Source organism: Tachysurus vachellii, chromosome 5 (assembly GCF_030014155.1).
Source record: "Tachysurus vachellii isolate PV-2020 chromosome 5, HZAU_Pvac_v1, whole genome shotgun sequence".
Classification (NCBI taxonomy): domain Eukaryota; kingdom Metazoa; phylum Chordata; class Actinopteri; order Siluriformes; family Bagridae; genus Tachysurus; species Tachysurus vachellii.
The window spans coordinates 28046689-28070753 of record NC_083464.1 but is presented as its reverse complement, the minus strand read 5'-3'; the positions used below and the strand labels follow the sequence as shown (position 1 = coordinate 28070753).

The 24065-nt window shown below is 41.7% G+C and overlaps 1 protein-coding gene across 4 annotated transcripts; it reads right to left on the bottom strand.

The window, feature by feature from the left end:
* On the bottom strand, window positions 1-23918 carry ptpn6 (protein tyrosine phosphatase non-receptor type 6). Of its 4 annotated transcripts, none has more exons than XM_060870969.1 (17): window positions 23903-23918; window positions 23594-23668; window positions 21689-21719; window positions 20545-20667; window positions 19954-20151; window positions 11204-11384; window positions 9490-9606; window positions 9042-9173; window positions 7760-7856; window positions 7592-7671; window positions 7363-7509; window positions 6975-7106; window positions 6648-6802; window positions 5366-5433; window positions 4804-4955; window positions 2829-2899; window positions 1-329 (listed from the first exon to the last, which is right to left on the bottom strand). In XM_060870969.1, exons 3-17 carry the CDS (start codon window positions 21694-21696, stop codon window positions 227-229), a joined length of 1764 nt encoding a protein of 587 aa, XP_060726952.1. In that variant the 5' UTR covers window positions 21697-21719; window positions 23594-23668; window positions 23903-23918; the 3' UTR covers window positions 1-226. The 4 variants fall into 4 exon arrangements, with proteins under 4 accessions (XP_060726952.1, XP_060726950.1, XP_060726953.1 ...); XM_060870967.1 differs by lacking the exon at window positions 23903-23918 and adding an exon at window positions 23757-23835; XM_060870970.1 differs by lacking the exon at window positions 23903-23918 and adding an exon at window positions 23761-23779.
* Between the last annotated feature and the right edge of the window lie 147 nt (window positions 23919-24065).

Genomic DNA, 24065 nt, shown 5'->3' with positions numbered 1-24065 from the left:
TTTGAGAGAAAAACACTTTATTGTAAAAGCATTTGTATTAAAATCACAGTTTACAAAATAATTACTAAATCATGTAGTAAATCATGAATTATTTTCCTCTGTTAAATCTGACATAGTAACTTGAACAATAATTATAATAATAATAATAATAATAATAATAATAATAATAATAATAATAATAATAATGAGAACACGGTGAGAGCCTCATATTATTCCACTCTCGGTCTTATCGTTTCCTCACAGAGCCACTCTTCTTCTCCTCTGATTTCTGCTTTTTCACGTCTTTCTTCCCCTTTGCTCCCAGATTCTCATATACATCCTCTTTATTCCTGCAACACAGTTATCATCATCATCATCATCATCATCATCATCATCATCATAGGTCTGTGAAGGGTTTGTTTTTGTTAGGATTTTTATCTTCCTCATTAATTTTCTAACCCTTGTTGTCCTTTCTGTACAGAGTGGGTGGAGCTTGTTTACTCACAGCTGGATTTGCCTTTATAGATTTACAAAAAACCCTCAAATGCATGTATGGGAAAAGATGTGTAAAGTTTACGTGCGGTCACGTAAATTTATTAGTAAGTTTATTAGTGTTGGTCAGTGTATATTAGTGGTGGTTAGTGTATATTAGTGTTTATTAGTGTCGGGCAGTGTTTATTAGTGTGGGTCAGTGTTTATAGTGTTTATTAGTGCTAGTTAGTGTTCATGTGTGTTTATTAGTGCTAGTCAGTGTTCATGTGTGTTTATTAGTGCTTTTCAGTGTATATTAGTGTTTATTAGTGTTGGTCAATTAGTGCTCATTTGTGTTTATTAGTGCTGGTCAGTCTTCATTTGTGTTTTAGTGTGGTCAGTGTTTATTAGTGTTGGTCAGTGTTCATAGTGTTTATTACTCTTAGTCAATGTTTATAAGTGTTGGTCAGTGTTCATAGTGTTTATTAGTGCTGGTCAGTGTTCATTTGTGTTTTAGTGTAGTCAGTGTTTATTAGTGTGGTCAGTGTTCATTAGTGTTGGTCAGTGTTTATAGTGTTTATTACTGTTAGTCAATGTTTATAAGTGTTGGTCAGTGTTCATAGTGTTTATTAGTGCTGGTCAGTCTTCATTTGTGTTTTAGTGTAGTCAGTGTTTATTAGTGTGGTCAGTGTTCATTAGTGTTGGTTAGTGTTTATAGTGTTTATTACTGTTAGTCAATGTTTATAAGTGTTGGTCAGTGTTCATAGTGTTTATTAGTGCTGGTCAGTCTTCATTTGTGTTTTAGTGTAGTCAGTGTTTATTAGTGTGGTCAGTGTTCATTAGTGTTGGTTAGTGTTTATAGTGTTTATTACTGTTAGTCAATGTTTATAAGTGTTGGTCAGTGTTCATAGTGTTTATTAGTGCTGGTCATTCTTCATTTGTGTTTTAGCGTGGCCAGTGTTCATAGTGTTCATTAGAGTTGGTCAATGTTTATTAGTGTTGGTCAGTGCTGTTGGCTTGTTGTGCAGATGTTAAGGCTGTAAACGTTACTGTGAGCACTGGAAGATGATTGTTCTGCAGATAAAGCGTTTTATTTCTTTTTCTTCTGACCCAGTGACCATACACTTCCACCTACTGAGTGTGTGTGTGTGTGTGTGTGTGTGTGTGTGTGTGTGTGTGTGATGTGAAATGTCAGTTAAAATGTCACTTAATTTTTCAGTTAGATGAGATTTAAAACAGCATGGGAAGATATTTATATCTTGTGTGCTTTAACTCTCTTTATTTGAATATATTGTCTTCTGGTAAGGTAGGATTCTGACTTTTGTGTACTATCTGCTTAAACTACTGTTCTAGAGTAGTGTGATTTAAATGTTGTTATATTCTATAGCATTGTTCATCTTATATTTTTGGTCTTTGCTTAGTTGTTCTCTTGGCTTATAAATCAGGAGTAGTTTCAGTCTCCGTTAAGGTGTGAATTGTGGGCAGGGCTTTACTCATTTGACTTGAAGGTTCACCGCTACAGACACTACAGACCTCTATGTATCCCTCTTACCCTTTTTCTGTAGCTTCTGGAGCTTCATGTTCTGGGAACTTTTCTGTAGCTTCCTAGTGAACCAGAGTTCATACATTCAATGATAGCACTTTGTACCTGTACCACTTTTTTTTGTTTTGTCGGTTAAATGATGTAAAAGTAAATGTAAATACTACAAATATTATGTTAACCACAAATATTACAAACATGCAGCTCAGTGCAAAGGTTTACACCCCTTTAGGAGAAAATAAGGGAGACAGCTGATTTACAGCAGTAAGATATTGGGTGTGATTCATTTCACAGCCATACCTTAATAATCCTGTTCATGTCATGAGGCTGTAATCTTTTGTACATAGCTGTTATGAATGTATGGAACTTTACTGAGACTAGAAGCTGATGAGAACTCTGTGAAACTGTGTGTTTTAGTTTACAGAACAGAGCTGTTACTTAAAACAAACTGGAGTTAAAGGTCAGAGGTCACTGATTGCGAAAAAGGCACATGCAAACATTTTTATCTTCTATACACACACACAAGCTCAGTGAGAAATGAGTGCAATTTAATCCTCTCTAATCCAGTTCCTCACGCTTACCCACAATGCACTTTCTAACCACTAATTAGCCCACCAGCTAGCAGATTCTAATAACATAGACCACTAATCAATCTCTCTCTCTCTCTCTCTCTCTCTCTCTCTCTCTCTCTCTCTCGCACTCAGTGGGACATTGAACTGTCAGATAACTGTGTGTGTGTGTGTGTGTGTGTGTGTGTGTGTGTGTGTGTGTGCGTGTGTGTTCATGTGTGTGTGTGTGCATTTGGAACCATCCCCTCCCCTGCTCCCCTGTCACTTACTTGGACACTTTACGAGAAGCTTTAACATGTTTGGGTTGCAGAGACAGGTTTCCATACTCTGTCTCTGTGGCCTGAAAACACACACACACACACACACACACACACACACACACAGATGATAAACACAATTCTTTACTCCTATAAAGTGCTGAAATGGACTTCACAATAAACATCCCATAATAATGACGTTGAGCAAATCAATATAGAAAAATATTTACACTACACACAGCATGAACACTACACACAGCACCTGAACACTACACACAGCACCTGAGCACTGCACATAGCCCGAACACTACACATAGCCTGAACACTACACACAGCACCTGAACACTACACACAGCACCTCAACACCACATATAGCACCTGAACACTGCATATAGCCTGAACACTGCACATAGCCAGAACACTACACACAGCACCTGAACACTACACACGGCACCTGAATACCACATATAGCACCTGAACACTGCATATAGCCTGAACACTACACATAGCCTGAACACTACACATAGCCCAAACACCACACACAGCACCTGAACACTACACACAGCACCTGAATACCACATATAGCACCTGAACACTACACATAGACTGAACACTACACATAGACTGAACACTACACATAGCCTGAACACTACACACAGCACCTGAACACTACACACAGCACCTAAACACCACATATAGCACCTGAACACTGCATATAGCCTGAACACTACACATAGCCTGAACACTGCACATAGCCTGAACACTACACATAGCCCAAACACCAAACACAGCACCTGAACACTACACATAGCCAGAACACTACACACAGCACCTGAACACTACACATAGACTGAACACTACACACAGCACCTAAACACTACACATAGCCAGAACACTACACACATCACCTGAACACTACACACAGCACCTGAACACTACACACAGCACCTGAATACCACATATAGCACCTCAACACTACACATAGCCTGAACACTACACACAGCACATAAACACTACACACAACACCTAAACACTACACATAGTCAGAACACTACACACAGCACCTGAACACTACACATAGCCAGAACACTACTCACAGCACCTGAACACTACACACAGCACCTGAATACCACATATAGCACCTGAACACTGCATATAGCCTGAACACTGCACATAGCCTGAACACTACACATAGCCCAAACACCACACACAGCACCTGAATACCACATATAGCACCTGAACACTACACATAGACTGAACACTACACAGCACCTAAACACTACACATAGCCTGAACACTACACATAGCACCTGAACACTACACACAGCACCAGAACACCACATATAGAACCTGAACACTACACACAGCCTGAACACTACATGCAGTCTGAACACTACACACCGTCTGAGCACTACACACCGTCTGAACACTCTACAGTTCACACTGTATGGAGTATGGTCTTAGTAAACATGTGGAACAGGTTCTCTGATCTGATGAGACTCACACCTTATTTCAGGCCACAACTAATGTGCAATATGTAGAAGAACCCCAATGTTGCTCCTCAACCTAAGAACACCCTCCTCACTGTGTAGCACAGTGGTGGTAGTATCATGTTGTGAGGATGCTTAAAAGAAAGAAGACCGTGTCACGGTTAAAGATGTGATAAATAAAGACAAACACATGACAATTCTATTTGAAAATATTTGTTCAGGCTGTGAGACAATTCACTTGGAGTTGGATCTTCTAATGACCCTGAGCATACTGATGATGCCACACTGGAGTGGTTTAGTACAAAGACCCTGAAAGTGCTAGAACATGAACATGAATCTAATGAGAGACAAACTGTTTTATAATGTTTTGTACAGATAATAATGTTCCAGTTGAGAGAGTGTTTATATCATTTATTCCACCATCCCCTTTTCCCTCTACATCCCTCCCTCTATCCCTCCATCACCCAACCATATCTCCCTCCCTCGCTCCTCCTCACCATTCTAGCATGTTGTATGTCTTTCTGAGACTCGATGTACTTCAGCATGGCGAGGTAAATGAACCGGTACTGTGCCTCAGTCTGTACCATGCCCGACCTCTGTTCTCTCACCATCTGAATACACTTCTGTATGTCGATATCGCAGTCCACACCTGTATACACACACACACACACACACACACACACACACACACAGAGTGTGTTCACTCTGAATCTCTGTCATGTCTGTAATATTAGTGTGAACTCTCTCTCTTCCACAACACTCCAGAGGACTTAGACAAAACACTTTTCTCACTATAGGTAGTTTATATTAAATGACTTCTCCTCAAACTGTTTATTATTATTATTATTATTATTATTATTATTATTATTATTTCTGTTATTATTATTATTTCTGTTATTATTATTATTTACAGTGTTTATCTAATCAAATACATTAACTGAGAGAGGGAGACAGAGCCAGAGAGACAGACGGTTTGAGTGAGACAAGAGAGAGAGACACACAAGAGATAGACAAGAGATAGACAGAGAGTGAGACAGAGCGAGAGATAGACTGTTCCACCTTTATTGTCGATTGTCTCTATCAGCATGTCGATGACAATAATGGTTCCTGTTCTCCCGATTCCAGCACTAAAAATTTAAGAAAAATCAATATATGCACATTATTATTATTATTATTATTATTATTATTTCTGTTATTAGTAGTATGTTTGCAGTTGCAGTTAAATGAATGCTGAAAGTATCTCAGCACATCTTTTTCCTTCACCTGAAGGATTTTGTGTCTAGTTCTTTCATGCATAATCAACGCCTGACATTCATATGTAACGTCTGATGTTCCTGTGCCCCACCTGTAATTAACATATAACTGTAAAGGGGGAACCAAATGGCTGATTACATTGTGCTTGTGCCCCACTCATAGTTAACATAATGGCCTGTCTGTAAAGCAAATCAATACACAGGATGGCCCTTCTGTCCTGTCCAGTGAAAGTATTCCAGTAGGAGGTCCTCACTGTATCTGTCTATTGTTTGAAGGCCATTTGTTACCAGGTATAAAGTCTGGTCACACAGACAGTACCTTTGGGTTAAGTTCCAGAAGATTGCTATGCTACATGAACATCTTCAGTAAACACTTTTCTCCTGAACTTGGTCCAGCTAACTTTTCTTTTACGTACATTATTAGAAGCATTCTTGTATGTTAGCGAGCCACCCAAGGACCATGGAGCCAAATTCAAGGAAAATTTAACACACCCCTTATGAAATGAGTATAAATATCCTACTATCTTGCACTGTGAATAGTTTTCTTAATCTTCTTCTGCTTCTCTTCCTTCTCTGACTCTCTTCTCCTTCTGCTCTTCCCAGTGTCTCCATTCAGACAGGTTAATTGCATATCTGAATTTTCTGCAGGAATCATCATGTCCACCAAGTCCTCATGCCCACCAAGTCACCATGTCATCATGTCCACCAGGCTGTGGTAGGTTTTGGACTACCAATCAGAAGGCTGTGAGTTTCCGTGTGAGTTTGTGAGATGTGGCTGTCGTGGGAGGCTGCTACTGCTGGGCCCCTGAGCAAGGCCCTTAACCCACAATTGCTTAGTTGTATAAAAAAATAAATAAAATGTAAGTCGCTCTGGATAAGGGCGTCTGCTAAATGCTGGCAATACACCAATTGTCCATGTTCTCCAATTCCACCATGTCTCTTTGTCCACAATGTCACCTTGTCTACCATATCCACCATGTCACTATGTCCAGAATGTCACCATACCACCATGTCAACCATGTCCACCATACAACCATGTTGTCATACATGTGAATGTAACCTAGGTGGTGCAGTGGGGTGTGTCTTACCTGCAGTGGACAATCATGGGCCCAGCATTAGAAAATTCCTGCTGCTTGCTGTTGACCTGTGCAAGAAAACCAAGAACTTTGTCTGGCTCCTCAGGAACACCGTGATCTGGCCAGCTCAGGTATTGAAAGTGCCAGATCTCTCTCGGCATCTCATTCTAAAAAAAACCCCAAAACAAACAAACACGTTGTGTGTTGTGTTATGTTGTGTTGTATGATGTGTGGTGTGGTGGTGTGTTGTGTGGTGTTATGTGGTGTTGTATTGTATGATGGGTGGTGTTGTGATGTGGTGTTGTGTTGTATTTTGCCAGATTAAATCTCTGAGTGTACCCCGTTGATCGCTGTGACCTCCATCACTCTGACTTTGTAGTCTCCTGCTTCTCTCTCAGACAGGGACGTCACAACATAATTTCCAAACTCCTTGGTCTCGTCACTGCCGGGCCAATACGGAACACACTTATTCTGTAACAGAGACAGAACAACAGGACATCAGGACTGTGTCCCAAATCACACCCTACTCACTACACAGGCTGTAATAATAAAACACTTTTCCCTCACTTTATTCAGTGTTCATATTTCAGCATCCACTATTTTTCCAAAACACTAGACTGATGAACACTGACACTGGTGTTTGGGACATGACCTTTATTTTTCAGATCATTTGAAGTTATCATCAAGGTGGAATAAAACAACTGGCTTTTTTATCCACAATACAGACCCGTCCTTTCTCAACCTCCTTCGTCGTCATGATGATGACGCGTGTCTCCTCCTGCCACACCATTTGCCAGAAATCGTTGACGGTTGTTGCGAGACAGCCTTGACATGCAATGTAGACTTTTGGAGGACAGCTTTCACACATCCTATTCTACAGAGATGCAGAAGAACAGGCTTATTAAGAGTAAAATGAAGCTTACTCTTGTGTTTGTATTACTTTTTTTGATAAATACCTTCACATAATTGCCGTTAATATAATCAGAACCAACAATATTGTGGTCTCTGTCCTGCAGAATCACCCTGGTTTCATCAACTGAAGGGAAAGTGAGAAAAATAATGTAGTTCAAAGTGTAAGACATGCTAAATATCTGTAGAAGTTTATAAAGCTGGGTTTGTCTCACAAGGCAGGATGTTTTTGTATCTGTTTTTGCTTTTGTTCTCCGGACGCATGCCTTCATCTCTGCTCTTCTTCATTTTGGTGTCGATCTTCTGCAGAGCCTGCACAGAACCCCACCAAGAAGAACAGACCAGACATTTTATACAGAACAGAACTGCAGAAAACTGGTCCACCAAAACCATGCAGATACTTACCAATAACTAAGTGATTTAACACACACAAACATACACACATACACACACAGACAGACACACAAAAACACACAGAGACATACACACACAGACACACACACGCAGACATACACACAGACATACACACACAGACACACACACAGAGACAGACACACAGACACACACACAGAGACACACACAGAGACACACACAGACATACACACAGACACACACACAGACATACACACACATATACAGAGACACAGACAGACACACATAAACAATCACACACACACACACACACACTGACACACAGAGACACAGACAGACAGACACACAAACAATCACACACACACACACAGACACCCACACTGACACACACAGACACACACACAGACACACACACAGACACACACACAGACACACACACAGACACACACACAGACACACACACACAGACACCCACACTGACACCCACACTGACACAGACAGACACACACAGAAACACACACAGAAACGCACACAGACAGACACACAAACAATCACACACACACACACACACACACACAGACACCCACACACAGACACACACAGAGACACAGACAGACACCCACACACACAGACAGAGAGAAAGACAGACACATACACACAGACACACATACGCACACACACACACACACACAAAGACAATGTCCCAAATCACCAATTCGTTCACTTATTCTCTACTGAGGAAGGAATAATAGCAGCTGTTGAAATACATAAATATGATAATCATCCCTAAATCTTAAATCCTAATCTAGTCACCAAATCCTAAATCCCAGTCTAGACTATTCCCCATGTCTGACATCTATAATATGACATCTGTAATCCTTAACTCTCTCAGACTAGACAATCCTGAAAGTCTAAAACCTAATCAAACCCTGAAGATGAAAATTAATGGTGAAAACCAATCATACATACATCACTGGCCAAAAAGCAGGATGGAGAGTTTAGTCAGAACAAACTGGATGTTTAAAAAAGTGGTCCACCATGACAGACAGGACTGTGTCATTACAGTTCCCTTTAGAATAACCAATAAAACTAAACTAGACTCTGTAATATAAAGTGGACACTTACATCAAACTCCTCCCAGAATCCAGCTTTGATCTTTTTGTCTCCTCCTTCTTCGTTCTTTGGCTCAATGGACTTGTCCAGCTGCTTCACCCTGTGGTCAATCGCTGACGCAGTCACTCTGGTGGAGAAATATGGCTGAGAGACACAGAAACAGACAGAAACACTCAACATTTTAATTCACAGAAATGCAATATATTATATAATCACTGTGGGTGTGGGTGTGGGTGTGGGTGTGACGGTGGGTGGGGCTGTGGATGGGGCCAGAGTACAGAATGTTTTATCAATCATTATAACACTGCATTATAAAATGACTGATTGTCAGGTTGAGTTAGATCTAGAGAGTAAGTTACACAAGAATTGTGTTAAATAGTGTGTGTGTGTGTGTGTGTGTGTCTTTGTTATAGCTGATATGTCTAGCAGAACTCTGTAAAGATAAAGGCCTTTCTCTCACCTGTTTCAGGTAAACCTTGGTTCCGGTCACTTCCTCAATTGGTGTTTTTTTGTAAAACTCCACAAACTCAGACAGTGTCTCAAACACCTCTTTCCCCCCCACAGTGTAGCCATTATTCTGAAAAGAATAACAAACAGTGATTAAAAAATAATACACCACAGAGTTTAAAGCTTTATAGAAACCACACTGCTAGTTAGTACTGTATATGCAGCATCTCCAGTCAGGGCTAATCCCCAAAGGCTAGCTGGGTACAGAGGACTAGCTGATATTCAGGGCTCTGAAGTTTTGAAGACAGGCAAGGGTGACATCTACCCCCCAAAACAAACAAACAAACAAACAAACAAACAATAAAAAACAATAATGGGGGAGTAAGGATCACTGACCGCAATTTAACCAAATACAAAGTATTTGTTTAGTTTCCATTTATTAATTTTTGTGTGTGTGTGTGTGTGTGTGTGTGTGTGTGTGTGTGTGTGTGTGTGTGAGAGAGAGAGAGAGAGAGAGAGAGAGAGAGAGAGAGAGAGAGAGAGAGAGAGAGAGAGAGAGAGAGAGAGAGAGAGAGAGAGAGAGAGAGAGATTATGACTGGTGGTGTTTATTGTAAGTGTTTGTTGCCTTTTTGGACTCCTTTATCATTTGTAATGTTGCTCCCATATAAAACAGTTCGGCTCAAGCCCAGCCTTTTTTAGGGTCATGATTGAGGACAATGTCCCGTCCAGAGACAAGCTGTTTCGTGTTGAGGTTTTGTTCAGACCAACCATCGAAAATAACTTGACTAATATTTTTTTTCCTCATTGGTTGTTGCATTAAATCTTACCCAGATAGTGCTATTTTCTGATTGGCTATTGTGTAGCCTCTTTTTTTTTTTTGATTGGCTGATAAGTGTCAGGCTCAACTAAGAGCTCCAGGGGAGACGCACTTGATTCCTGCCCAGTTCCATAGAGACAACGGTGCGGACAGATAAATTTTGAGCGCTGCGGCATATTAAATATATGATAAATAGTCAAAATGTTTTTCTGCATGACAAATACAATGTGTGGTGGGAGAGTGTGACAAAAGACCCAAATGCGTGACTGTCACTCTCAATGCGTGACACTTGACAGCCCTGTGATATTATAGAGTAAAGTAGTTTGTCTGTGTGGTCAGGCTCATGTTAGTTGTGTTAACAGTCAAAGTGAAGTGGAACTAGCTGATTTCTCCAGACAGTGCCCCCTTCAGGGAGAATTAAGAGCCACAATCTTATAATAATATCAGTATCAGTAGCAGCTAATCCACTGACTCAATCACACACATACCAAAATTCACAGGTCTGTGTGTGTGTGTGTGTGTGTGTGTGTGTGTGTGTGTGTGTGTGTGTGTGTGTGTGTGTGTGTGTGAGAGAGAGAGAGAGAGAGAGAGAGAGAGAGAGAGAGAGAGTGATATGTGAGTGTTGTGTGAAGCAGTGATGTTGTGTGGTTGTATTTAGTACTACTAAAGTTTTTACTACTGCCGTAAAAAGGCAATTTTTAGTCTCAGTTTGTACAAAACCAATTCTGTTCTCAATCAGATCCTCACACACACACACACACACACAGACAGACACACACACACACACACACACACACAGACAGACACACACAGACACACACACAGACGGACACACACACAGACGGACACACACACAGACTGACACACACACACAGACACAGACACACACACTGGGTGAGTGAGTCTTACATTGTAGAGGATCTTGATGTGAGACACTCTCTTGCCCTTAGTGTTCTTCTCATCAGTGAGAGCAGACAGGACGTAGTTCCCTGGATTGGACAGAGACTCACGCACAAGGAACACCCCCACTTCATCACGCTCACGCAACAACTTCTCTGCATCTGGACCTGACAGGTGACCATGGTACCACCTACACACACACACACACACACACACACACACACACACACACACACAGACAGATACAGGTTTTAAACTTTGTCATTTTGCTGTACATCATATTTATTTCTTAAAAGTAAAAAAAGAAGACAGTAAATGGTATATGTGAACTGGGTATGCTACCATGGAAACAGGAAGCACCAGTGTCAGTAAGCTGTTAGCGATGGTTCTAAAGCAACATGACATGAACACGTTCAAATGAATGAATGAACCTAAACTCAACAGCAAACAGCAGCCAATAATGACATCTAAGCTAATATACAATCATGCAGGCTGGCAAGGTCTAAGACTGTTAGCAATGTAGCATTACTCCAGTAATATCACAGTAAGCAATGCTACATACTAATGTGTGTGTGTGTTTGAGAGAGAGAGAGAGAGAGAGAGAGAGAGAGATGTGTGTGTGTGTGAAGTGGTATTATTTCTGAATACACATGTACTTATTTCTAACTAATTAGGTCAATGTAAACATGCTAAAACAGTAGTGCGTGTGTGTGTGTGTGTGTGTGTGTGTGTGTGTGTGGGTGTGTGTGTATGTGTTCAATTTAGCTTCAGTTCTCAGTTTCTACAGCTCAACTTCCTGTACTGTGGTCGGAAAATTTTCCGATGACAGCTTGAGACATGAGTGTATTTTTAGCCATTCTCTTCCTCTTTAAGAAACAAGTGCAGTAAATAACACACATGCACACACACACAGTTTGTGCTGTGATGAGATTAGATTTGTTTCATTGCTAGCCCTTTTTCTAAGCTGTATTTCACGTTCTGGATCTTGAGACTTTAGTCAAAGAGGTTCTATGTGGACGATGAAACCCTGAACAGAGGGGAAACCTTTCTAGACATCACCTAAAAAAGTGTTTAAAAAAAAGACGTGTCCTTGATTTCATAAGTTAAAAACATTGACTTTTTTGTACGTGAGTAAATGTTAGCTTTGATATGAGTGAGATATTAAAGCCATGAACTCTCCTTTCACTTCAGTGGAGTTCCTGTAAGCGTGAGCTGTGACCTAACTCTGTTATTTAACAGGACTGACAGAAGGACAGCATTGTTCACACACAGTGTTCATCTCAGTCCAGAGCTACACACACAGAGCTGAACTACACACACACAGAGCTGAACTACAAACACACACACAGCTGAACTACAAACACACACACAGAGCTGAACTACAAACACACACACAGAGCTGAACTACACACACACACACAGAGTTGAACTACACACACACAGAGCTGAACTACACACACACAGAGCTGAACTACACACACATAGCTGAACTATACACACACAGAGCTGAACTACACACACAGAGCTGAACTACACACACAGAGCTGAACTACACACACACAGAGCTGAACTACACACACACAGAGCTGAACTACACACACAGAGCTAAACTACACACACAGTGCTAAACTACATACACAGAGCTGAACTACACACACACAGAGCTGAACTACACACACACAGAGCTGAACTACACACACACAGAGCTGAACTACACACACAAAGCTAAACTACACACAGAGCTGAACTACACACACAGAGCTGAACTACACACACAGAGCTGAACTACACACACACAGAGCTGAACTACACACACAGAGCTGAACTACACACACACAGAGCTGAACTACACACACAGAGCTGAACTACACACACAGAGCTGAACTACACACACAGAGCTAAAGTACGCACACAGTGCTAAAGTACACACACACACAGCGCTAAACTACATACACAGAGCTGAACTACACACACACCGAACCCTACAACTGCTCCCCGGGCATGTATGGCTGCCCACTGCGGGTGTGTGTTCACTGCTGTGTGTGTGCACTCTGGATGGGTTAAATGCAGAGAACAAATTCTGAGTATGGGACACCATACTTAGTCGTATGTCACGTCACTTTCACACACACAGAACTGAACTACACACACACACAGAGCTGAACTACACACACACACAGAGCTGAACTACACACACACAGAGCTGAACTACACACACACAGAGAGCTGAACTACACACACACAGAGCTGAACTACACACACACACAGAGCTGAACTACACACACGCAGAACTGAACTACACACACAGAGCTGAACTACACACACGCAGAACTGAACTAACACACGCAGAGCTGAACTACACACACACACAGAGCTGAACTACACACACACACAGAGCTGAACTACACACACACAGAGCTGAACTACACACACACAAAGACAGCGCTGGACTATACATACACTGAGCTAAACTACACAAACACACACAGAGCTGAACTACACACACACAGCTGAACTACACACACACAGAGCTGAACTACACACACACAGAGCTGAACTACACACACAGCGCTGAACTTCACACACACACACAACGCTGAACTTCACACACTCAACGCTGAATTTCACACACACACAGCGCTGAACTTTACACACACAGAGTTGAACTACACACACAGAGCTGAACTACACACCACACACAGAGCAGAACTACACACAGAGAGCTGAACTACACACACACAGAGCTGAACTACACACACAAAGACAGCGCTAGACTACACACACACTGAGCTTAACTACACACACACTGAGCTTAACTACACACACACAGAGCTGAACTACACACACACAAAGCTGAACTACACACACACAGAGCTAAACTACACACACAGAGCTGAACTACACACACAGAGCTGAACTACACACACAGAGCTGAAATACACACACAGAGCTGAACTACACACACAGAGCTGAAATACACACAGAGCTGAAATACACACAGAGCTGAAATACACACACATACAGCTAAACTACACACACATGCAGCTGAACTACACACACACAGAGCTGAAATACACACACAGAGCTGAAATACACACACAGAGCTGAAATACACACACAGAGCTGAAATACACACACAGAGGTGAACTACACACACAGAGCTGAACTACACACACATACAGCTAAACTACACACACATGCAGCTGAACTTCACACACACAAACAGAGCTGAACTACACACACACAGAGCTGAACTACACACAGACAAAGAGCCGCAGTACACAAACACAGGGCCAAAGTACACAAACAAAGGGCCAAGGTACACAATCACAGAGCCGAAGTTCACAATCACAGAGCTGAACTACACACAGATTTACTGTGTCTGGATGTAAAGTCTACACACAGACTCGACACACACAGTCTCAACACCCACAGCCAGACTCCACACACACACAAACAGCCAGACTTGACACACACAAACTTGACACACACAGCCAGACTCCACATGCACACACAAACACACACACAGCCAGACTCGACACACGAGGCCAGACTCGACACACGCGGCCAGACTCGACACACGCGGCCAGACTCGACACACGCGGCCAGACTCGACACACGCGGCCAGACTCGACACACGCGGCCAGACTCGACACACGCAGCCAGACTCGACACACACAGACTCGACACACGCGGCCAGACTCGACACACACAGACTCGACACACGCGGCCAGACTCGACACACACAGACTCGACACACGCAGCCCGACTCCACACAAGCGGCCAGACTCGACACACGCGGCCAGACTCGACACACACAGCCAGACCCTACACACTCAGACTCGACACACATCCAGACTCCACAAACACAGAATCAATACATACAGCCAGACTCTGCACACATAGACTCAACACACACGGCCAGACTCTACACACAGCCAGACTCCACAAACACATACAGTTGTGTTCAAAATGATTCAACCCCCACTGAAATTGATTGTTTTGGTCGGTTTGACATTGATTATGATCATTCAGTCATCCTGCTTACAATTAAATCAAAGAGGCACATGTAGGTCAGACAAATATAACATAACATTTATAATGAAATAACCACAAATGTCTTTTCTGAGCTCACATCATTATCAGTTTTATTCAACCCCCAAGTGACATTCAATCTTAGTACTTAGTACAACATCCTTTTACAGTTATAACAGCTTTTAAACGTGAAGCATAGCTTGACACAAGTGTCTTGCAGCGATCTACGGGTATTTTCGCCCATTCATCATGGGCAAAAACCTCCAGTTCAGTCACATTCTTAGGCTTGCGCACTGCAACTGCTTTCTTTAAGTCCCACCAGAGGTTCTCAATCGGATTTAAGTCTGGTGACTGCGATGGCCACTTCAAAATGTTCCAGCCTTTAATCTGCAACCATGCTCTAGTGGACTTGGAGGTATGCTTGGGATCATTGTCCTGTTGAAAGGTCCAACGTCTTCCAAGCCTCAGGTTTGTGACGGACTGCATCACATTGTCATCCAATATCTTCTGGTACTGAAGAGAATTCATGGTACCTTGCACACGCTGAAGCTTCCCAGTACCTGCAGAAGCAAAACAGCCCCAAAGCATGATTGACCCCCCGCCATGCTTCACAGTAGGCAAGGTGTTCTTTTCTTCATAGGCCTTGTTCTTCCTCCTCCAAACATAGCGTTGATCCATGGGCCCAAACAGTTCTAATTTTGTTTCATCAGTCCACAGAACACTATCCCAAAACTTCTGTGGTTTGTCCACATGACTTTTGGCATACTGCAGTCGACTCTTCTTATTCTTTGGGGACAGCAAGGGGGTGCGCCTGGGAGTTCTGGCATGGAGGCCTTCATTACGCAGGGTGCGCCGTATTGTCTGAGCAGAAACTTCAGTACCCACATCTGACAAATCTTTTCTCAGTTCCTCAGCAGTCACACGGGGACTTTTCTCCACTCTACGCTTCAGGTAGCGCACAGCAGTCGAAGTCAGCATCTTCTTTCTGCCACGACCAGGTAGCGTTTCAACAGTGCCCTTTGCCTTGAATTTGCGAATGATGCTTCCTATGGTGTCTCTTGGTATGTTTAACATCTTTGCAATCTTCTTATAGCCATTGCCCTTCCTGTGAAGAGTAATCACCTGTTCTCTTGTCTTCCTGGACCATTCTCTTGACCTCACCATGTTTGTAACCACACCAGTAAATGTCTAGAAGGAGCTGAGTATCACAGTCATTTTAAAGCTGCCTAATTGGTGCTTATTAGGCTTTATTGCTGCTCCCTGATATCCACAGGTGTTTTCAATACCTGATTGAAAACACTTCATTGAACCTCTGTTCTTCAGAGTGGTAGTCTTTAAGGGGTTGAATAATTATGTCAATGAAGAATTCACAAAAGAAACATTTACTACTGTATTACAAAACTAATTGATGTCATTTTAGTTGCATATGGTTCTTTAAGAAGTCCTTGTAGGATTTCATTCTGAATACAATTACAAATGTACACTAAATTCCCTAAAACCATTTACAGCATTGGGGGTTGAATAATTTTGAACACAACTGTACACACAGACACAGAATCAATACATACAGCCAGACTCTGCACACATAGACTCTACACACACGGCCAGACTCTACACACAGCCAGACTCCACAAACACATACACACAGACACAGAATCAATACATACAGCCAGACTCTGCACACATAGACTCTACACACACGGCCAGACTCTACACACAGCCAGACTCCACAAACACACACACAGACACAGAATCAATACACACAGCCAGACTCTACACACACACAGCCAGACTCTACACACATAGATTCTACACACACGGCCAGACTCTACAAACACACAGCCAGACTACACACATAGACTCTACACACAGACTACACACACAGCAAATATAAGACTCCACGTTCTAGGGACACCACATGAGAAGAAGAAGAAGAAGAAAGAGATGGTCAGTTTGCAAATGTGTCAAAACTGAAGTTTCCAACCGCAGAACAAAAGAGGAAGTTGAATGTGATGGGGGAGTGTTAGGTTATCACACAAACACACACACTCAAACTCAAATACACCATACAGCATACACCCCTAAATCATACACCATACCATACACCCTACACCCTAAACCCTACACAATTACTCATACACCCTACACAATAACTCATACACCCTTCACCCTAAACCCTACACAATAACTCATACACCCTACACCCTACACAATAACTCATACACCCTTCACCCTAAACCCTACACAATAACTCATACACCCTACACCCTACACAATAACTCATACACCCTACACCATAAACTCTACACAATTACTCATACACCCTTCACCCTAAACCTTTCCCGACAGACATTTTCCCGACAGACAATAAACAGAAGCAAGCACAAGTCAGAGTCTCGAGAAGAACTATTCAGATTCTCCAACAGTAACCAACAGTGTCAGTAACCCAGTCTCAGTAACTCAGTCTCAGTAACTCAGTCTCAGTAACCCAGTCTCAGTAACCCAGTAACTCAGTCTCAGTAACTCAATCTCAGTAACCCCGTAACTCAGTCTCAGTAACTCAGTCTCAGTAACCCAGTAACTCAGTCTCAGTAACCCAGTAACTCAGTCTCAGTAACTCAGTCTCAGTAACTCAGTCTCAGTAACTCAGTCTCAGTAACCCAGTAACTCAGTCTCAGTAACTCAGTCTCAGTAACCCAGTAACTCAGTCTCAGTAACCCAGTAACTCAGTCTCAGTAACACAGTAACTCAGTCTCAGTAACACAGTCTCAGTAACCCAGTCTCAGTAACTCAGTATCAGTAACTCAGTATCAGTAACCCAGTAACTCAGTCTCAGTAACTCAGTAACTCAGTCTCAGTAACCCCGTAACTCAGTCTCAGTAACTCAGTATCTCAGTCTCAGTAACTCAATCTCAGTAACTCAGTCTCAGTTTTAATGACCTTGGTAACTTTCATTAAGTTCTAGTTCTAGTTCAGCAAAAAGGACGATGAGACAGTATGAGTAAGTGTGTGTGCTTGTGTGTGTGGGTGCCTTTGTGCGTTTGTGTGTCTGTCTGTCTGTGTGTATGTTTGTGGGTGTGTGTGTGTGTGTGTGTGTGTGTGTGTGTGTGTGTGTGACAGTGTATGAGTGAGTAAGTGTGTGTGACAGTGTATAAGTGAGTGCGTGTTTGTGTATGTGTGCATGTTTGTGTGTTTGTGTGTGTGAGATACAGTGTATGAGTGTGTGTGTTTGTGTGTGTGTGAGACAGTGTATGAGTGAGTGTGTGTGACAATGTATGAGTGAGTGTGTGTGTTACAGTGTATGAGTGAGTGTGTGTATGTGAGACAGTGTATGAGTGAGTGTGTATGTGTGGCAGGTGTAGTGAATGAGTGTGTGTGTGTGTGTGTGTGTGTGTGTGTGTGTGTGTGTGAGAGAGTGAGTGATATGTGAGTGTTGTGTGAAGCAGTGATGTTGTGTGTTTGTATTTAGATGTGAACACTACTGCCGTAAAAAGGTCATTTTTAGTCTCAGTTTGTACAAAACCAATTCTGCTCTCAATCAGATCCTCACACACACACACACACACACACACACACACACACACACACACAGGGTAAGTGAGCCTTACATTCTAGAGGATCTTGATGTGAGCCACTCTCTTGCCCTTAGTGTTCTTCTCATCAGTGAGAGCAGACAGGATGAGCGAGTGTGTGTGACAGTGTGTGAGTGAGTGTGTGAGTGTGTGTGTGTGTGAGTGACAGTGTATGGCAGTGTATAAGTGAGTGTGTTTCTTTGTGTGAGTGTGTGTGTGTGTGTGTGTGTGTGAGTGACAGTGTATGGCAGTGTATAAGTGAGTGTGTCTCTTTGTGTGAGTGAGTGTGTGCGTGTGTGAAGCTAACCTTCATTGAGCTAACAGCTAACCGTCTCATGTGGAGTGTTTGTTGATGTGGTTGAGGATGGAACAGGTGACTTCCTGTCAGCTACACAAACTCAAATTAACCTTCAGTGTTAATAAAGCCGAAGAATGTTAATACACTAAACCCCTTTCCACAGTTATCTATTTCATCATGGGATTGATGAAGAGATTAAAAAGAGAGTGGTTTTAGTTCTTTGTTTGAATTATGGAAAGGATTTTGGGTCAAAGAGATCGGGTCTGTCTGAGCTAAAGAAACATTTTTATTGTTTTACATTTCTTATAACTGTAAATTGTAAAATAAGCATGCTCGAGAAACACGACACTCCTGCATACTACCATTAACATTTCTGCAATAATCTGAGCAGCACACAAGCTGTACTTCAGTCTGGAGTCATCCCGCTGTAGCAGCATCAGCATCAGAATTCCTCTGAGCCTCCGGGATGAAATCCTACACCTTTCTTTATGGATTGGTAGATTGTCTTTTCATGATCTTGTTATTGTTTTTAATTGAATTAGAATTTCTTCTAGTATTTCTTCTTTTTTTTTGTATTTTACAAAAAAAAGTAACCTATTTTCTTGATGAAGTCCACTGTTCCTTTACATCTTATAAGATTAAAAATGGATAAAAAAAAAAAAGAGTGTGTGTGTATGTGAGAATGAGTGTGTGTGAGATATAGATTGAGAGCATGAAAGTGTGTGTGTGTGTGTGTGTGTGTGTGTGTGTGACATTGAGAGAGTGAAAGTGTGTGTGTGTGATTGTGAGTGTGTGAGACATTGAGAGTATAAATTTGTGTGTGATTGTGAGTGTGAGTGTGTGTGTTACATCACCTTTCAGTGGTAGGGTCAGAGCAGTTGAGTGGGTATTTGAGCTGGATGATGGTTCCGTCTTTGTCCTGCAGAACCCCGTGTTGTTCTCCAGTGTAATACTCCACCAACTCCGACAGAGTCGCAAACTTCTCCCCTCCATACAGATCATAATAATCTCCTGTGTTCTGGATACGGATGTGTGTCACTCCATCGCCCACTCTGACACACACACACACACACACACACACACACTTCACATCTTTTCTCAGTGTTCTCTCTGAAAGCTGTTGCTCCTCTTGTGTTTGGTTTAAAATGCAGATTAACAGACAGCTATGATGAGAGAACCCATGCACGCAGATCTCTCAGGGTTCTCTATGAGGAACAGAAGAACTCAGCTGAGTTGTAGTGCAGAACTAATGTGCTGCTTAGTCAATTCCTAAAGATATTAATGTTTAACTGCTTTTATATTTTGTTAAATGATGTAAATAATATATGGCTTTAGAACAAATTCACTGAAACGCTATCAGAAATAAAGTAGGTGTGAAGCTGTAATAATGATGTGGTTATTAATAAATACACGGTGAGATGTTGGTGTGTGTTTTGTGTAAGTACCTGACTGACAGAGAGAAATCACCAACGTTTTTTCTACTCGGTCTCGCCAGGAAACTGCCGTCAACTCCGCGAGTCTTCAGGAGAGACTCTGCTTCCAAACCGGACAGATCTCTGTGGAACCACCTACATACACACACACACACACTCACCTACTTTAGCTAACTCTGTTCCATAATAAATCAGTGTGTGTGTATGTGTGATACTGTGTGGTAGTTTAAGAGCTCTGGTTAATAGCAAAGAGCTACAGCTAAATAATAATAAGAAAAAGAAGAACACACCAGAATATTTATAATAAAGTTATGTTTCACAAAATTAATTAAATTGCGGAAGTAATTTGATTTAAAAAAAATGATAATCAGAAAAACGTATATGAAATCATAAAATGGAATCACACAGACATGTACAGACGTGCAATCACACACAAGTGTAAACACACAGACGTGCAATCACAGATGTGTACAGACGTGTAATCACACATACGTGTAATCTCACAGACGTACACAGACGTGTAATCACACAGACGTGTACAGACGTGTAATCACAGATACGTGTAATCACACAGAAGTGTACAGACGTGTAATAACAAAGACGTGTACAGACGTGTAATCACACAGACGTGTACAGACGTGTAATAACAGACGTGTAATCACACAGACACGCACAGACATGTAATCACACAGACATACACAAATGTGTAATCACATACGTGTAATCACACAGACGTATACAGACGTGTAATCACACATACGTGTAATCTCACAGACGTGTAATCACAAAGATGTGCACAAACGTGTAATCACACAGATTTGTACAGACGTGTAATCACACAGACCTGTACAGACGTGTAATCACACAGACGTGTACAGACGTGTAATCACAGACCTGTAATCACACAGACGTGTACAAACGTGTAATCATAGACGTGTACAGATGTGTACAGACATGTAATCACAGAGACGTGTACAGAGGTGTGATCACAGACGTGTACAGACGTATAATCACACAGATGTGTACAGAGCATCAGTTTTACTCCTATGAAAAACAACCATATGCAAAAACCATATTTAAATGCTTGCAAACTTGACATTAAAAAAACACACACACACACACAAACACAAACACACAGAGTAGTGTCTACACTTACCGAACCATCTTTGTCTGTCTCTCTGAAAAAGCTGAAGAACAAATTAAACAGTTATTTACATAAACTAATAGACAGCATTCATACTGACACTTAACAATGCATGTGCAAATACGCTAACATGCTAACAGTGCTGCACTTCCTTTACTTATTTCTCTATTTCTCTATCCCTTTATCTGTCTCTCTCTACCTAAATCTGTCTTTCCCTTACTCTGTCTGTCTATCTTTTCATCTGTCTCACTCTACATCAATCTGTCAATGCCTGTGTCTCTCTATCTTTACCTCCATCATCGGTCAACATCTCCCCTGTCTGTCTTTACCTCCATTCTCTGTCTATTCCTTCATCTGTCTATCTCTCCATAGTCTGTTTACACCTCGCTCGACTACCTCTCCGTCTGTCTTTTTTTAATCCCTCCATCTCCTCTCTGTCCATCCGTCTGTCTTTCTACTACATTTGTCTTTCTATCCCTCCTTTTGTCCTTCATCTGTCTCCATGTCTCATCTGTCTCTCCCCCATCTGTCCCTCAGTTTCATCCTTTCTAAATTTCTACAGTCCTCTGTCTTTCTCCACCTGTTGCTTTCATTTTATCTTCCTGTCTGTCTGTCACTCTCTCTATCCCTCTGTTTGTTTCCCTAATCATCTATCCCTCTATCTGTCTCACCATCTTTTTTTTTTAACTCCACTCCAGTTCCTCTACTATAAAAGGACCATTGACAGACACCTGCAGTACATTTCTGTCTTCCTCTTTTTAATTTTTTTGGCCTCTGTGCTTTTCTATCTGTCTTTCCTTCTCTTTTTACTTTCTCTCTTCATCACTTTATCTGTCTCACTCTCATTTTTATGAGGCAAAAAGTAAACCACTTACTGTACTGTTCTCGCCGCTTTGTGAATGATCAACGGTCAACTTCTCTGACTATATATATACAGATTTATGTTCCTCCCTCCCTCTCTCTCTCTCTCTCTCTCTCTCTCTCCCTCTCTCTCTCGTGTTGTCACACTAAAAACTCCTTCCTTCTCTTCCTTCCGTTTTCTTTCTTTTTTTTTTCATAGCACATTGAAAGCGAGAGTGCAGTGAGACTGATGGTAGTGGTGGGGTTAAAGTAACACAGGCTAGAGAAATTTACTTCTATATGATCTCCCTCTCTCTCTGTCTCTCTCTTTCTCCCTCTCTCCCTCTCCGATTGGCTTTACTCTGAACAAAGTAGGAATAGAGTGAAGAGTCCTTGACCTTTGATACAAATAGAAATGACATTCTAGAGAAAAAAGGACACATCTGTCTTCTTTATATGTTCACCCACTTCTATCTCGTTAATTTTCTATCCTTCTCCTGACTGTCACTTTTTTTGCTTTCTTTCTCTCTCTTTACAGAGTATCTAGTAATTCAGTAAAGGACACAAAGTTCGAGCATACAATCACACTTCCTTATTACTGACAGAATGTCTACACCCGCACACACTCACACACAAAACTACAAGTTCCTATGCTTGTGTAAGCAGGCCGATTGCTCCAGTATCGTGTTTTCCCAGATTACAACAAACTGAGTTTTCACACAGCTAAAACAGTAAACTACATTTCCCACAATTCACAGCATTGTAATATTAGGAAGCAAAGTAAGGTGTGTTTGAATTGCAAATGTTAAGTAGACAGAGCAATACTCGATTTGAATATCTGCAAAAATACACAGCAGAAGATAACACTGCTGTTTCACCCACACACACACCCCCACACACCCCGACACAAACACCCCTCTTACACTGTGTATGCGTTTTTTTCATACCTGAGAACGCTACAGCTCAGTCAGCATGCGTCTTACTCAAACAAGTATTTACTCTCGTTGTCATGGTTACAGCAGGCTAATGTGTAGAAGGATCAGTGATAGAGTTTGAGAGCCTCAGTACACCACTCACCTGTTCACCCGGAGATAAACACACACAGAGCTGAGAAGTCTAATGGAAAGATTTTCCTGAACCACACCTCACCATCTAAAAAAAGAGAAAAAAAACCCACACACAAATAATCAAACAAACAAATTAACAAACATATCAGAAGATTATTGAATGTAAAACTCACCAACCCACAGACAGATGCCGTTTAGCTATCTCTCCTGTTAACTTTTATTTAAACTCCTGTATGGTCTCTCCTGACTGCGTGTGTGTCTGTCTGTCTGTCTGCACGGTCATAAACAAAAGTAAAAAACAGACTGGAGCAACACTCACCCACTCCAGAGCTGTCTCACTCTCAGTGTGTATATCCAAACCTGTCTGTGTGTGTGTGTGAGAGAGAGATACGTTATCTAACAGGATGATTACACTTCTCCACCCTGTAATTGTAATAATTGCTGTGCTGTCTGAGAGAAAAAAGCCTCTTTACACACACACA

Excerpts from the sequence above, each read along its gene's own strand:
- ptpn6 (XM_060870969.1), bottom strand. Across the intron at positions 6,803-6,974 it reads AGGTCACAGCGATCAACGGG|AATGAGATGCCGAGAGAGAT; the intron begins GTACACTCAGAG and ends GGTTTTTTTTAG. Across the intron at positions 5,434-6,647 it reads CCCATGATTGTCCACTGCAG|TGCTGGAATCGGGAGAACAG; the intron begins GTAAGACACACC and ends TTAAATTTTTAG.